Here is a 14,151-nt window from a genome sequence, read left to right as displayed (position 1 = left end):
GCTGCTACTTGTCCATTCTCCCCGCTGTAAAGTCTCTCTAGAGGCTGTGATACTGGCTACTAAAAACAGCAGCGCAATGGACTTATTTCAACACCTCCGACCAAAAAGCAGCTTGTTGCACTGCGGGCTGTAGCCTACAAGATAACGATTGCCACAACACACTCACGCGCGCACACGAACACAGACGTTATCACCGGACGATGAAACGTTGCCTTTACAGTTCACATAATAACAAAACAACACGTGAGGCCACCGAGTACTGATAGATTGGCTGTATTCATGGCTGTAAGTTAGCAGCCTCAGCTGACTCACCTGTCCCTGTGTGTCTGAATTTCCCCCTAACTGCTATCGCAGTTCCACGCATTCCTGTTGTGACTTTGTGTTATTCTAGTACAGATATAACTCCGAGCACGGGTGGTCGCTTAGACACTAATATAATTATCTCACGGAGGAACACGCAAATCCACCAGTGTCAAGTTAGCAAGCAACAGCCAGGAAGTTAAGCATAGCAGCGGCAAGCTAAAACAGGAAGTTGAGTTGTTCTACCTTCAGAGTAAAAGCGTAAATTGTCAATTATGGAAAAAAGGGGGGAAAAGAGCTCTGCAGGGCAACAAATGTTTAGAGAAGTATAATAGTATAATAAATCGAAATCGAAATCGAAAATCGAGTTTTGAGAGAAAAAATCGTCAATTTTAGTTTTAGGCAAAATCGCACAGCCCTAATTAATAGGTCATCAAAGTTCACAAATCAGATTTGGCCTCCTAGTCTGAACATGGCCTTAGTGTCCTTGGGCAAGATACTGAACCCCAAATTGCTCCCGATGGCGTGGTAGCTTGCCGCCATCGGTGTATGAATGTCTATGTGAATGGGTGAATGTACCTACTGATTGTAAAGAGCTTTGCAGGCCTTTTACCATTTACCATGTCACGGCACACCATCTGGGAACCACTGATCTAGTTAAAGCAGAGTCGTTGGAGAGGCTTGACCTGTGAAAATCTCTCTTCTCATTCCATCACCTACCTCTAGTTCACAGGATGTCCTGTCTCTGTTGTCATTGGAGACGCCCTCTGACCCCGGACCTGTGATGGTCGAGCGGATGCGTCTGATCTCCTCCATCAAACGGGCCTGTAAGTCCTGAAGAGGAAAATATCCAATGATGTCTATGGAATCTCATGAGTGGACATAAATTCCCAGACAGCAGATCACAGACCCTAGGTCAAGATGATTCATACAAAGTAAAAAAATATATATATATACAGTAACAGTATTATGTCCTTGGTACTTGTTTCAATAACAAACATGACAAACTAGAGATGGGTTAGTGAAGACCAGGGCCCAGTTGCACAAAGCACCTTAGGCTAAGATTTCCCTTAAGAGTCAGAGTTAAGGTGTCCATAAAATAGAATCGGCTGCACAAAACACCCTTAAATCTTGTGCTTATGTTTTCCTTAAAATGTTTAACCTTATGGAGAAGATTTAAGGGTGTTTTGGGCAGCCGATTCTATTTTATGGACACCTTAACTCTGACTCTAAGGGAAATCATCTTAACCTAAGGTGCTTTTTGTGCAACTGGGCCCAGGCATTTACTGGAGATTTGTGGTAGAGAAGATAAGTACACAACAAAGAATAGCTTTTTACAGCCTTTTTACCCTTACAGCTAAATAAGCCCCTAGGTAGCAGGAAAAGGACAAAACAATCAAAGTCCCTCCTCTAAGGTTATAGCTGTCATTTCTGTCATCTTGACAATAGCTATCAAGTAGGGGTGCCCCCCCCCCCCCCCAAAATCGATTCACGCAAGAATCGCGATTCTCATCTTCCACGATTCTTAATCGATCCACAACTCCCAAGAATCAATTTTTTAAATATGTATACAAAAGTACTACATAATCTTATACACTTTATTCTGCTTTAATGCCATAATTTGCTACAGCAGCTTTCTTAGCGCACAGCGGAGTGTGTGTGTGCCTGTGTGTGTGTGTGTGTGTGTGTGTGTGTGTGTGTGTGTGTGTGTGTGTGTGTGTTTGCACAGCAGAGTGGACGTCTGGAGTGTTCACTCATTGAGACTTAACTATGGCTTTAAGATGAAAGACTGCAGTGGAAGGTCTTCTTACCCCATCATGTACCTATTTTGAAACCTCCTAATAGCAGCTCACCTGGTTCTCCTTCCTCAGCTGCTCCATGTCTCTCTCCTTGCGTCGGATCTCCCTCTCCCTCTCGGCGTGGCTCTGCTCGGCCCGGTTCAGCTCCAGACACTTCTGAGAGTAGCGCTCGGACAAGCCGGCCAGCTCTCTCTGCAGGGCCTGCGTTTCTGCCCTGGGGGGGAGGGGGGATAAAGAGCATCATGACGTTCCACATGACATCCTTTCTTAAACTAGGCATGCTGTGAAAACACATTGCTCCATCATTTCCATGCATTTCTAGATGCATCTTAAATCGATGAATCACTTTTTTTCACCGAGTACATGATTTTTTTTCTCACTTTCTTTTTTCTCACTGTGTGGCTACTTTTAAAATAAAAGTGCATTTAGAATTGCATTGTATTATGATCCATAATTAAAATAAACAACTGCATGTACTTCCATTATATTTTATTTGATTATATAAAAAATAAAAAATAATAATAATAATCGATTTTTGACATTTGTGAATCGATGCAGAATCGTGCAGGTCCGCATCGCGATGCATCTTATAATCGATTATTTTTGACACCCCTACTACGCACCACAGTAAGCATGATGTCGTGCCTCGTCATGTCATTCTGAGCCAGGAAAACCATGGAGACGACACCATTGTTTTTACCTCAAGTGCCAAGTATCAAATGAAGGGCTGAGTTTACAAATAAGTGCTCCATGGGACACCTTGAGCAGCCGTTGCTGCACGCAGCTGAAGATACAAAAAAGAACCAAGTGCCCGGGAGGCTATAGGATCTATTTAAAACTTGGAATTCACTGAGACCTTGTTGCCCTACAATTAGTCTTCGTACATCACCAATTGAATGGCTAAATGATGATTGATTTTCCCTAGGTGATGTCTATCGCCCCAATGTGTGTGTGTGTGTGTGTGTGTGTGTGTGTGTGTGTGTGTGTGTGTGCGCGTGTGTGTGTGTGCGTGTGCGTGTGTGTGTGTGAGGGGGAGAGAGAGAGGCTGCCTGGCGAGCAGAGATGTGGTGAGTGCAGTGTGTGTTTAGGCTGTCAGTGAATAAATGCTACTACTGCATATTTAAACATGTTTCTGATGTCAGCAATGAGCCTCGTTAGTAAAATCTTTCATTACAAACCTGTTTGCAGTCGCTTTTTCCTTTGATCTGCGTCTCATCTCGTCTTTTTTTCATCTCTTGTTCTCCACGTGCCGCGTGGCCTGCTGCTCACCAAACCTTTACTCTGTGCTCAGCTCCATATGAGTAACGTTATGGATATGATTAAAGATAAGATACTAATAACGTTAAACTGACCATGATGCGGTGATAGTGTCACACCAAGCACGGACACACGGACGGACTTTTAAAAAGGGGGCCGTTGCTCGAAATGAGATAAAACCTTGATATTACAGTAAATATTTTTTTAAATATTTTAAGAGCACTAAATGTTTGTTCACGTAACTCGGGAGAGACACAGCAGCCAACATATATCTGTTTAGGAGCGGGTGGCTGTCGTTGGCAAATTAGAATAGCCAACGCATGTTCGTAAATTGAGTGCCAGAGCGCACACGGGCACAAACTGGACCGTGCGTAAAAGTAGAAATTTCTTTGAACAGCCCCACTCTCATTTTAGTGTAGATGGAATTTAGGAACTCACCCACTCCCAGCTCGTCAAAATAACGTTTGAGAAAAAGGTCAGGTGGTCAGCTCATTTATGCTGCGGCATGTGGAGAACGAGAGACAAAAGACAGGATGAGACGCAGGTCAAAGGACAAGCGACGGCACCACGCAGCAGGCGAGGCCACGCAGTGGCTGAGCTGCGGGTGAGCCTGGGGTTTCGCCGATACCCTAGTTGGCACAATATCCCCTTTCACTATCTTATGGGCTATGTTGGAAAAAATAACGTGTGGTCAATGATATGGATATATGAATTGTTCTTCAATGGGGCGCCGTGACACACACCTCTCTGGATTCAGACTGGTGTTTTACATCACTTAAAGCCCACCTCCAGTCAGTGTTACACCTGTGTACAGTCCTGCTGTACAGTAGAAATGGAAAACTGCACACGCCGTCATCAACTACGTCACCAGTCTAATATTTTGCACTAAAGTTCGTATATTGGTAAGATGTTCCACTGCAACGTCAGACTGTTGTCCAAAAAGGATAACTCTCTCAGCGCGCTCTGCTGCTTCTGCGCTGCGCTTCCGCGTCCTGTGTGTTTTTGGCCGAGCCTCGCTCACACCCTCAATACGATCTTCGTCTCCCTTCCAGCCGGTCAGACCGAAAACAGTATGGCTGCCTCAACTCTGCTAAACGTTCAGCCAGAAGCCACATATTGATATAAATATCAGCATAACCAGCCAACAGATATCAAAGCTGGTGGGCATACAGTATAAGCAAAAGAAATTGAAAGATTGTAACTCGAACTGGTTAAAAGTGGCTATCGCGGCGTTTTGAGCCAGAACGAACTACGTTAGCAAACGTAGCTAAGCCAAGCTAACGGCAGATTGTATTCACTGTAATATTGTAGCTATATTATTAATATGACGGGTGACGTGAGCGTTGATAACCATAAAGTCTGACGTCAGCACCCCCTTCTAGCACGTGAGCCAATTTAAGAGTTTGAGTCCAAAATAAGGTTATTTATCAACAAAATAAAGTGGCAACACTTTGGCTAATTAGCAGAGCAGGAAAAAACACGGCTACACATGAAATAGCTTAAAAATGACCAAACTGACTGTTGGGGAGGGGGATTTAAACATCACTGACATGCTCTAACATAGAAACACAAGAGTCTGTTTAGTGTGGTGAACGTGTGTGTGTAGTGTGTAGTGTGTACTGTGTAGTGTGTAGTGTGGTGAACGGGGGGCTTTTTCTGCTCATGAACAATAACCACAAATAAGAGCGCACAACATGCAAAGAGCAACAAACCACAGAGCAGGTGACAGATAAAGTGTGATAGGCAGCTGCCACAGAGACAGCAGTGCTGTGTCAAAGTGCCACGGAGACAGCAGTGCTGTGTCAAAGTGCCACAGAGACAGCAGTGCTGTGTCAAAGTGCCACAGAGACAGCAGTGCTGTGTCAAAGTGCCACAGAGACAGTAGTGCTGTGTCAAAGTGCCACAGAGACAGCAGTGCTGTGTCAAAGGCCCACAGAGACAGTAGTGCTGTGTCAAAGGCCCACAGAGACAGCGGTGCTGTGTCAAAGTGCCACAGAGACAGCAGTGCTGTGTCAAAGTGCCACAGAGACAGCAGTGCTGTGTCAAAGTGCCACGGAGACAGCAGTGCTGTGTCAAAGGCCCACAGAGACAGCAGTGCTGTGTCAAAGTGCCACGGAGACAGCAGTGCTGTGTCAAAGTGCCACAGAGACAGCAGTGCTGTGTCAAAGTGCCACGGAGACAGCAGTGCTGTGTCAAAGTGCCACGGAGACAGCAGTGCTGTGTCAAAGTGCCACGGAGACAGCAGTGCTGTGTCAAAGGCCCACAGAGACAGCAGTGCTGTGTCAAAGTGCCACGGAGACAGCAGTGCTGTGTCAAAGGCCCACAGAGACAGCAGTGCTGTGTCAAAGTGCCACAGAGACAGCAGTGCTGTGTCAAAGTGCCACAGAGACAGCAGTGCTGTGTCAAAGTGCCACAGAGACAGCAGTGCTGTGTCAAAGGCCCACAGAGACAGCAGTGCGGTGTCAAAGACCCACAGAGACAGCAGTGCTGTGTCAAAGACCCACGGAGACAGCAGTGCTGTGTCAAAGTGCCACGGAGACAGCAGTGCTGTGTCAAAGTGCCACAGAGACAGCAGTGCTGTGTCAAAGTGCCACGGAGACAGCAGTGCTGTGTCAAAGTGCCACGGAGACAGCAGTGCTGTGTCAAAGGCCCACAGAGACAGCAGTGCTGTGTCAAAGACCCACAGAGACAGTAGTGCTGTGTCAAAGTGCCACGGAGACAGCAGTGCTGTGTCAAAGGCCCACAGAGACAGCAGTGCTGTGTCAAAGTGCCACGGAGACAGCAGTGCTGTGTCAAAGTGCCACGGAGACAGCAGTGCTGTGTCAAAGACCCACAGAGACAGCAGTGCTGTGTCAAAGGCCCACAGAGACAGCAGTGCTGTCAAAGGCCCACAGAGACAGCAGTGCTGTGTCAAAGTGCCCACAGAGACAGCAGTGCTGTGTCAAAGTGCCACAGAGACAGCAGTGCTGTGTCAAAGTGCCACAGAGACAATAGTGCTGTGTCAAAGGCCCACAGAGACAGCAGTGCTGTGTCAAAGACCCACAGAGACAGCAGTGCTGTGTCAAAGGCCCACAGAGACAGCAGTGCTGTCAAAGGCCCACAGAGACAGCAGTGCTGTGTCAAAGTGCCCACAGAGACAGCAGTGCTGTGTCAAAGACCCACAGAGACAGCAGTGCTGTGTCAAAGTGCCCACAGAGACAGCAGTGCTGTGTCAAAGGCCCACAGAGACAGCAGTGCTGTGTCAAAGTGCCACAGAGACAGCAGTGCTGTGTCAAAGGCCCACAGAGACAGCAGTGCTGTGTCAAAGTGCCACAGAGACAGCAGTGCTGTGTCAAAGTGCCACGGAGACAGCAGTGCTGTGTCAAAGTGCCACAGAGACAGCAGTGCTGTGTCAAAGTGCCACAGAGACAGCAGTGCTGTGTCAAAGTGCCACAGAGACAGCAGTGCTGTGTCACACGGAGACAGACAGCAGTGCTGTCAAAGGCCCACAGAGACAGCAGTGCTGTGTCAAAGTGCCACAGAGACAGCAGTGCTGTGTCAAAGTGCCACAGAGACAGCAGTGCTGTGTCAAAGTGCCACAGAGACAGCAGTGCTGTGTCAAAGGCCCACAGAGACAGCAGTGCTGTGTCAAAGTGCCACAGAGACAGCAGTGCTGTGTCACACGGAGACAGACAGCAGTGCTGTCAAAGGCCTTGGGAAGCTGACAAAGGAAAACTAATCCATGACCAAATTCTTCTACGTTCCCAAAGCGCCTAACAAGAGGCAGTAGGCTCTGCAGTAAAGACCCGGCTTACACAAGGAATCCTGGCTTGTTGTGGAGTGGACTCTCCAAATTCTACTTTTCTTTTCATAGAAAGACCTTTTAGCCACTTAAACGCACAAGAGAGCTATTCGCATAAATGGCCAATGTTTTCTATACAGAGACGTGAGGGCCATGATACAAACACTATATTTCACACAATGTGGACTGGTCATTTAATGTTGTCAATAATAATGAAATGTAGGCTAGACTGGCAGTGGCATGCCATTTCTTCAAAAGCTCCCACAAAACATGGCTTCTTGTCCAAACAGTGGGAATTTTCATAATAAAAATCCTTGTAGTGGTTAACAGTAACTCCCATTCCAGACAGCAACCATTATTTATTATTAGTTATTTTACACTGTGTTATTTGGGGGGGAGACTTTGTCTGTCAAAATCTTGTTGCCTTCAGAAAGCTACCCATGTGTAACTTAGCCTATAGTGAAGAAGAGTATAATAAAGACTTGTAGGTGATTATCTGTTGTAAATCAGGCAGACTAAATATGCACTGTTTGTTTGCAGACCTACTACTGTATATGGGCATCAGTACGTACCGTTGGCCGTCTCTGGTATCAACAGTCAAATGCTGAGTGAAAAGTAAACTGTTAAAGACTGTCATGCTAACAGGCAGAAAGGCAGACTGGCAGTATTGCTAGGCAGACTCCTGTACCTACAGGTATCTAGACGGCCTGTGTGTGTATGGAGCAGACTCCTGTACCTACAGGTATCTAGACAGCCTGTGTGTATGGAGCAGACTCCTGTACCTACAGGTACCTAGACGGCCTGTGTGTGTATGGAGCAGACTCTTGTACCTACAGGTATCTAGACGGCCTGTGTGTATGTAGCAGACTCCTGTACCTACAGGTATCTAGACGGCCTGTGTGTATGGAGCAGACTCCTGTACCTACAGGTATCTAGACGGCCTGTGTGTGTATGTAGCAGACTCCTGTACCTACAGGTATCTAGACGGCCTGTGTGTATGTAGCAGACTCCTGTACCTACAGGTATCTAGACGGCCTGTGTGTGTATGGAGCAGACTCCTGTACCTACAGGTATCTAGACGGCCTGTGTGTATGTTGCAGACTCCTGTACCTACAGGTATCTAGACGGCCTGTGTGTGTATGTAGCAGACTTCTGTACCTACAGGTATCTAGACGGCCTGTGTGTATGTTGCAGACTCCTGTACCTACAGGTATCTAGACAGCCTGTGTGTATGTAGCAGACTCCTGTACCTACAGGTATCTAGACGGCCTGTGTGTGTATGGAGCAGACTCCTGTACCTACAGGTATCTAGACGGCCTGTGTGTATGTAGCAGACTCCTGTACCTACAGGTATAGAGACGGCCTGTGTGTGTATGGAGCAGACTCCTGTACCTACAGGTATCTAGACGGCCTGTGTGTATGTAGCAGACTCCTGTACCTACAGGTATCTAGACGGCCTGTGTGTGTATGGAGCAGACTCCTGTACCTACAGGTATCTAGACGGCCTGTGTGTATGTTGCAGACTCCTGTACCTACAGGTATCTAGACGGCCAGTGTGTATGTAGCAGACTTCTGTACCTACAGGTATCTAGACGGCCTGTGTGTATGTTGCAGACTCCTGTACCTACAGGTATCTAGACAGCCTGTGTGTATGTAGCAGACTCCTGTACCTACAGGTATCTAGACGGCCTGTGTGTATGTAGCAGACTTCTGTACCTACAGGTATCTAGACAGCCAGTGTGTATGTAGCAGACTCCTGTACCTACAGGTATCTAGATGGCCTGTGTGTATGTAGCAGACTCCTGTACCTACAGGTATCTAGATGGCCTGTGTGTGTATGGAGCAGACTCCTGTACCTACAGGTATCTAGACGGCATGTGTGTGTATGGAGCAGACTCCTGTACCTACAGGTATCTAGATGGCCTGTGTGTATGTAGCAGACTCCTGTACCTACAGGTATCTAGACGGCCTGTGTGTGTATGGAGCAGACTCCTGTACCTACAGGTATCTAGACGGCCTGTGTGTGTATGGAGCAGACTCCTGTACCTACAGGTATCTAGACTGCCTGTGTGTGTATGGAGCAGACTCCTGTACCTACAGGTATCTAGATGGCCTGTGTGTATGTAGCAGACTCCTGTACCTACAGGTATCTAGACGGCCTGTGTGTATGTAGCAGACTCCTGTACCTACAGGTATCTAGACGGCCTGTGTGTATGTAGCAGACTCCTGTACCTACAGGTAGATAGATAGCTATCTATCTATCTATCTATCTATCTATCTACCTACAGGTATCTAGATGGCCTGTGTGTATACTATGTACCAGCACCACAGTAGAAAAGACTGAAGATATAATACTTACTGTTGTTGGGCTCGCAAGGTCTGTGAGTCTCCCACCCCACTGCTTAGCCTCTTGGCTTTCTCCACCTCTCTCTCCAGCTCCTCCTTGTGGGCCTTCTTCAAAGCCACCATCACTAAAACACAAAACACACAAGCAGCATTAGAAACTGTCAAGATGCCATCTCAACAACAATGAGCTGCTCTCGAGTCTTGATGACGCTGACAAACTTTGACCTTTGACCTCCCACAGCTAAAGTAAACAGTACATCTAGCAGGTGTGACAAACCCTCTATATGAACTCTTGTAACAGGAGCGAATTACTTTCCTGATCGCATGACCTGACATTAAATACACCTTACAGCCACTGGGTGGTAAATCAACAAAGTATGTTATAGCATTGCAAAGTCCAGTTAGAAACAGAATCAACAGTATGGTGACCCATAAACCCACTACAACTCTGTATTAACAAGCTCAAACGTTTTCAACCTGAACCTGCATTAGAAAATGGTTTTGTAAAAGGCTTTCATACATTTTTGCTCGGGGCGTAGCTGGACTAAAAACAAAACGTGAAGAACAATAACAATTCATGTTGATACTCTCAGGTGAGCAGTGGCCCTGTTGAGACATGTTCTCGTTGACTGACCTTCCTATGGCAACAGCATTTGGACAAACTTCAAATGGCTCAGTCAAGCATTTAGTATCGTTAAAAAATACTATTTAATTTGCTATTGAGATAAGTTCACCCAAAACCCCAAAATGAAAATTCTGTCATTGTCTACTCACCCCCATGCCAATGGAATGGCGGGTGAGGTTTCTTTAGTCCACAAAACATTTGTGGAGTTTCACAGTAAAACGCCATCGGAGAATTGAACAATTGAAGTGGATGGTGACTAACTTTCAAATGTAAAAATAAATGAGTACAAAACACACATAAAATGCTTCAATACTGCTCACCTGGCACAATTCAAGTCTCCACAAGCCCTGAGATGCAAAGTTGACTTGAAAAGAGGTCATCTACACCCCTTTTTTTTTAGGTGAAATCTTCACTGTAGCCATGTGGGCCAAGAATGCGAGGTGCAGTTACTGTGCCTGCTACAGGGAAGATGACGTCTTTTCAAGTCAACTTGGCCTCTCAGGGCTTGTGGAGCCTTGGATTATCCCAGGTGAGCACATGGAGGGATTTTATGTATTACACCCCCCCCCCCTGTTGTAGGAGAGTTGCCAGACGGCACAGAGAGGTTGAATGAGTGAGTGTTTTGCTGTGAAACTCTAAACTTCACCTGCCCTTCCATCAGCATGGGGGTGAACAGTTTAGACTGAATTTTCATTTTTATAATCCTTTAAGGCATATTATCAAAATGATATATATTGCCCCCCCCTTATAACTACCCTCACCTCCCACTATACACACTTGAACCAATTCTTGAAACATTTCGCTGTTGTCAGGTGGAAACCTCACATCTCCAAAACATTAACTGTAAGGAGCTAAAAAAAAGAAAAGAAAAACAGCCTTGTTTTTAGCTTGACATTTTTGAGTTTATCCAGTGGGTTTTGAAATGGTTTCATAACACCGAGGGTTGCAGAATTGTCTACGCACAGCGAGGTATAGAAGATATAGAACAGTGTTTCTCAACTGGTGGGTCGGGACCCAAAAGTGGGTCATGAGGCTAGACCAGTTGAGAACCACTGGTATAGAAGATGTTCAAACTAATGGCTCATTTCCACCACATTTTACAGCCCTGCACAGCTCGTCACCACTCGGCTCTACTCGATTCGACCCGATGGATGTTTTGCTTCCACCGCTGCTCGATCTGCCCCCGCCCACCCCCGCCCATCATAGCGACCGCATATCTGCCCTCCGCCCATACCCGAAGTAGGCTATAACATATAACGTTAAAATTAAATCCATACACAGAACTTTTAAACTGTTTATGAAATACTGGTGCCTCTAAATGACCTACAGTGTACATGGGCAAATGTGACAATCGGCCAGGAGAATGGATATCACTTTGTTGTTAGTCAAACTCACATGCATGCACTGCGCGAGGGACGGGGGTTGCACTACAGGGAGAAGTGAAGCCTCTACCCCGGCGGCCTCTCACCAGGCAAGACCGCGGCTGCACTAAAGCCCCGCCTACGGCCTAGCGGAGCCGACGCTGCACTCAACTACAAGGGCTTCCTGACAAGCTGACTTTTTTTTCTCTCTAAACAATTGAAAACCACCGTCATGTTAAAGCTGAGTAAGGAGATCGATTTTATTTCACCAGAGCCGAAGGCAGCAACACAAAAGACTGATGGAAATAACATAACAGAAGAGAAGGTAAGCCCCACTAAACTGGTATGCAGCATTGACAGTCAGTAGATAGAGTAAACACGATTCTGCCTGACAAATCCGTCGTCCGCGTTGATACCAGCGGTGGAAATGGGCCATAAAATCACCTGAATTGGAGCTACAAGGTTTTCACCCGACAGTGTCAACATTCAGTATCTGTTGATGTGGTACATTTCTTTCAATATATGTGGCCTATGACATGTTTCCCACAAACCCTCCTGGAGGATTCATATTCTACTCTTGTATACTACATACATATTCTACTACAGGCGGTGCCGTCTCCTGACCTTGTGCGGTGGCCTTGGTCTCCTCCAGCAGCAGCCTGTCCCTCTCTGTCTCCAGTTCCTTGGTCTGGCGGTCGTGCTGCTTCTGCAGCTCCTCCAGCGCCTGGCGGTGAGCACGCTCCATGGCTGCCAGGCTGCGGCCGCAGGGGGCCTCAGGGCCACAACCACCCGCTACACCTCCCCCCACTCTCACCCCTCCTCCTCCTCCTCCTCCTCCTCGTCGCAGTTGCTCCAGTTGTTGCCTCAGTGACGCCACCTGAGCAAGGAAGAGAAAGACTGAGGTAAAGCTCACTGAGGGAGGACAGAATGGGATGTTCACATGTGATGACATGCGAGTGTTGGTGTTGGCAGTGAGAACTATGAGAAGTACCGAGGATAACGATATGAGGAAACAGGAGGCCTTTGAATGGCCCAACTGTCGAGGGATTATTCTGCGCTTAACCGCCAGTATGAGCAATTCATCACAGGGTAAACTAAGGGAAGATTATAGACAACTCAGTGAATCAGTTTAGGTGTCCCAATGCCAACATGTCTCACAATAGGGGCATTTTTAGAGATCGCACACACAGACACAAACCAGAGGCACACACCACAAAACACAAAGAACAGAACAGGCGTTTCAGCAATATTTCCACTAGCACCATACAGTACACCCTTAGGTGTGAATCTTTAGTGTTTCTTAATTGTGCTGCTCAGGTGAACAGATATACTGTATATATATATATATATATATATATATATATATATATATATATATATATATACTGTAGCTATTAGCTAACTCATCTGCCACCTGTGTGTTTTAGTTGGAAATCATTGCTGAAGAGCAAGAAGCATGCCAGAATAAGACTTAAGTGTTAACAGGCAGGAAACGGGATTACTTCATCTGGACAGATGAAGGGTTAATTTGCATTTTATTTCTTTAAATTTGCAAATTGGAAAATCAACTCCACGCACTACCTCCCTCTGCAGCGCCCCATTGGCTGACTGGCTGGAGGAGCGTGATCCCACTGGTGGTAAGGATCTCATCTCCTTTAATGGCATCCGTTCAAACTCCGCCCATTTGTCCTCTATATCATCCTCAGTCAGGTGCGTTTGGTTCGAGCCTGACCCCTTCCTGGACAGCACAGCCTCCCATTGGCTACTCGTGGCATCTCTGTTCCTCTCCTCCTGCCATTGGCTGTGCTCCCTGCCCTGCCCCTCCCCTGCTTCTCTCTGACTGGCTGGGAGAGGGCTGGAGGAAGCAGGAACAGGGGAGAGCTCAACGTAGTCAAACCTGCGATGAGTGGTGGGAGGCGCGGAGGTTGGAACTTCTAAATGGCGTGAAGCTGCCCGACGGGACGACAACAGGGAGCGAGTGTGGGAGTTCTCCTTGTCACTACTGCTGTCGGGCAGTCTAGAGAAAATGACAGAGCAAGAAATGATTGATCAATCCCTGATTTCTGCTACTATTTTCTGATAACCTCTTGAATCCCCTATTGACCAGATAAAGCAATCAAGTCCTGAATAGGCTTCTACAACAAATTCAACAAGGTTGATGAAACAGGCGAAGTTGCAGCAGACACGATCTCACCATGAGAAATCAAGGCATGGCTGGAAATGAGTCACTATGTAAGCAGAGCATACACAGTAACCCTGTAAAGTAACTGAATAATCTGTGACTAACTAAGCATGCAGCTACAGTAACCCTGTAAAGTAACTGAGTAATCTGTGACTAACCAAGCATGCAGCTACAGTAACCCTGTAAAGTAACGGAGTAATCTGTGACTAACCAAGCATGCAGCTACAGTAACCCTGTAAAGTAACGGAGTAATCTGTGACTAACCAAGCATGCAGCTACAGTAACCCTGTAAAGTAACTGAGTAATCTGTGACTAACCAAGCATGCAGCTACAGTAACCCCCCTAAAGTAACTTATGAAACTGAGTAATCTGTGACTAACCAAGCATGCAGCAGCTAGTAACCCTGTAAAGTAACTGAGTAATCTGTGACTAACCAAGCATGCAGCTACAGTAACCCCCCTAAAGTAACTTATGAAACTGAGTAATCTGTGACTAACCAA

The 14,151-nt window shown here is 46.5% G+C and overlaps 1 protein-coding gene across 2 annotated transcripts in view; it reads right to left on the bottom strand.

Annotated features, from left to right (window-relative positions):
• The window catches only part of triobpb (TRIO and F-actin binding protein b), a 31,482-nt gene that overhangs the window by 9,099 nt on the left and 8,232 nt on the right, over positions 1-14,151 (bottom strand). The window contains exons 6-10 of one of the 2 annotated variants that reach the window (XM_083649674.1): positions 13,048-13,486; positions 12,094-12,346; positions 9,497-9,608; positions 2,154-2,313; positions 1,021-1,134 (exon numbers count right to left, since the gene is read on the bottom strand). In XM_083649674.1, coding sequence (XP_083505800.1) covers positions 1,021-1,134; positions 2,154-2,313; positions 9,497-9,608; positions 12,094-12,346; positions 13,048-13,486 — 1,078 coding nt within the window. The remainder of the gene's footprint in view (positions 1-1,020; positions 1,135-2,153; positions 2,314-9,496; positions 9,609-12,093; positions 12,347-13,047; positions 13,487-14,151) is intronic. The other variant, XM_083649675.1, reaches the window with a different exon arrangement.

The sequence above is a fragment of the Poromitra crassiceps genome, assembly GCF_964638095.1.
Source record: "Poromitra crassiceps genome assembly, chromosome: 13".
Classification (NCBI taxonomy): domain Eukaryota; kingdom Metazoa; phylum Chordata; class Actinopteri; order Beryciformes; family Melamphaidae; genus Poromitra; species Poromitra crassiceps.
This window is presented reverse-complemented; position numbering and strand designations above follow the sequence as displayed.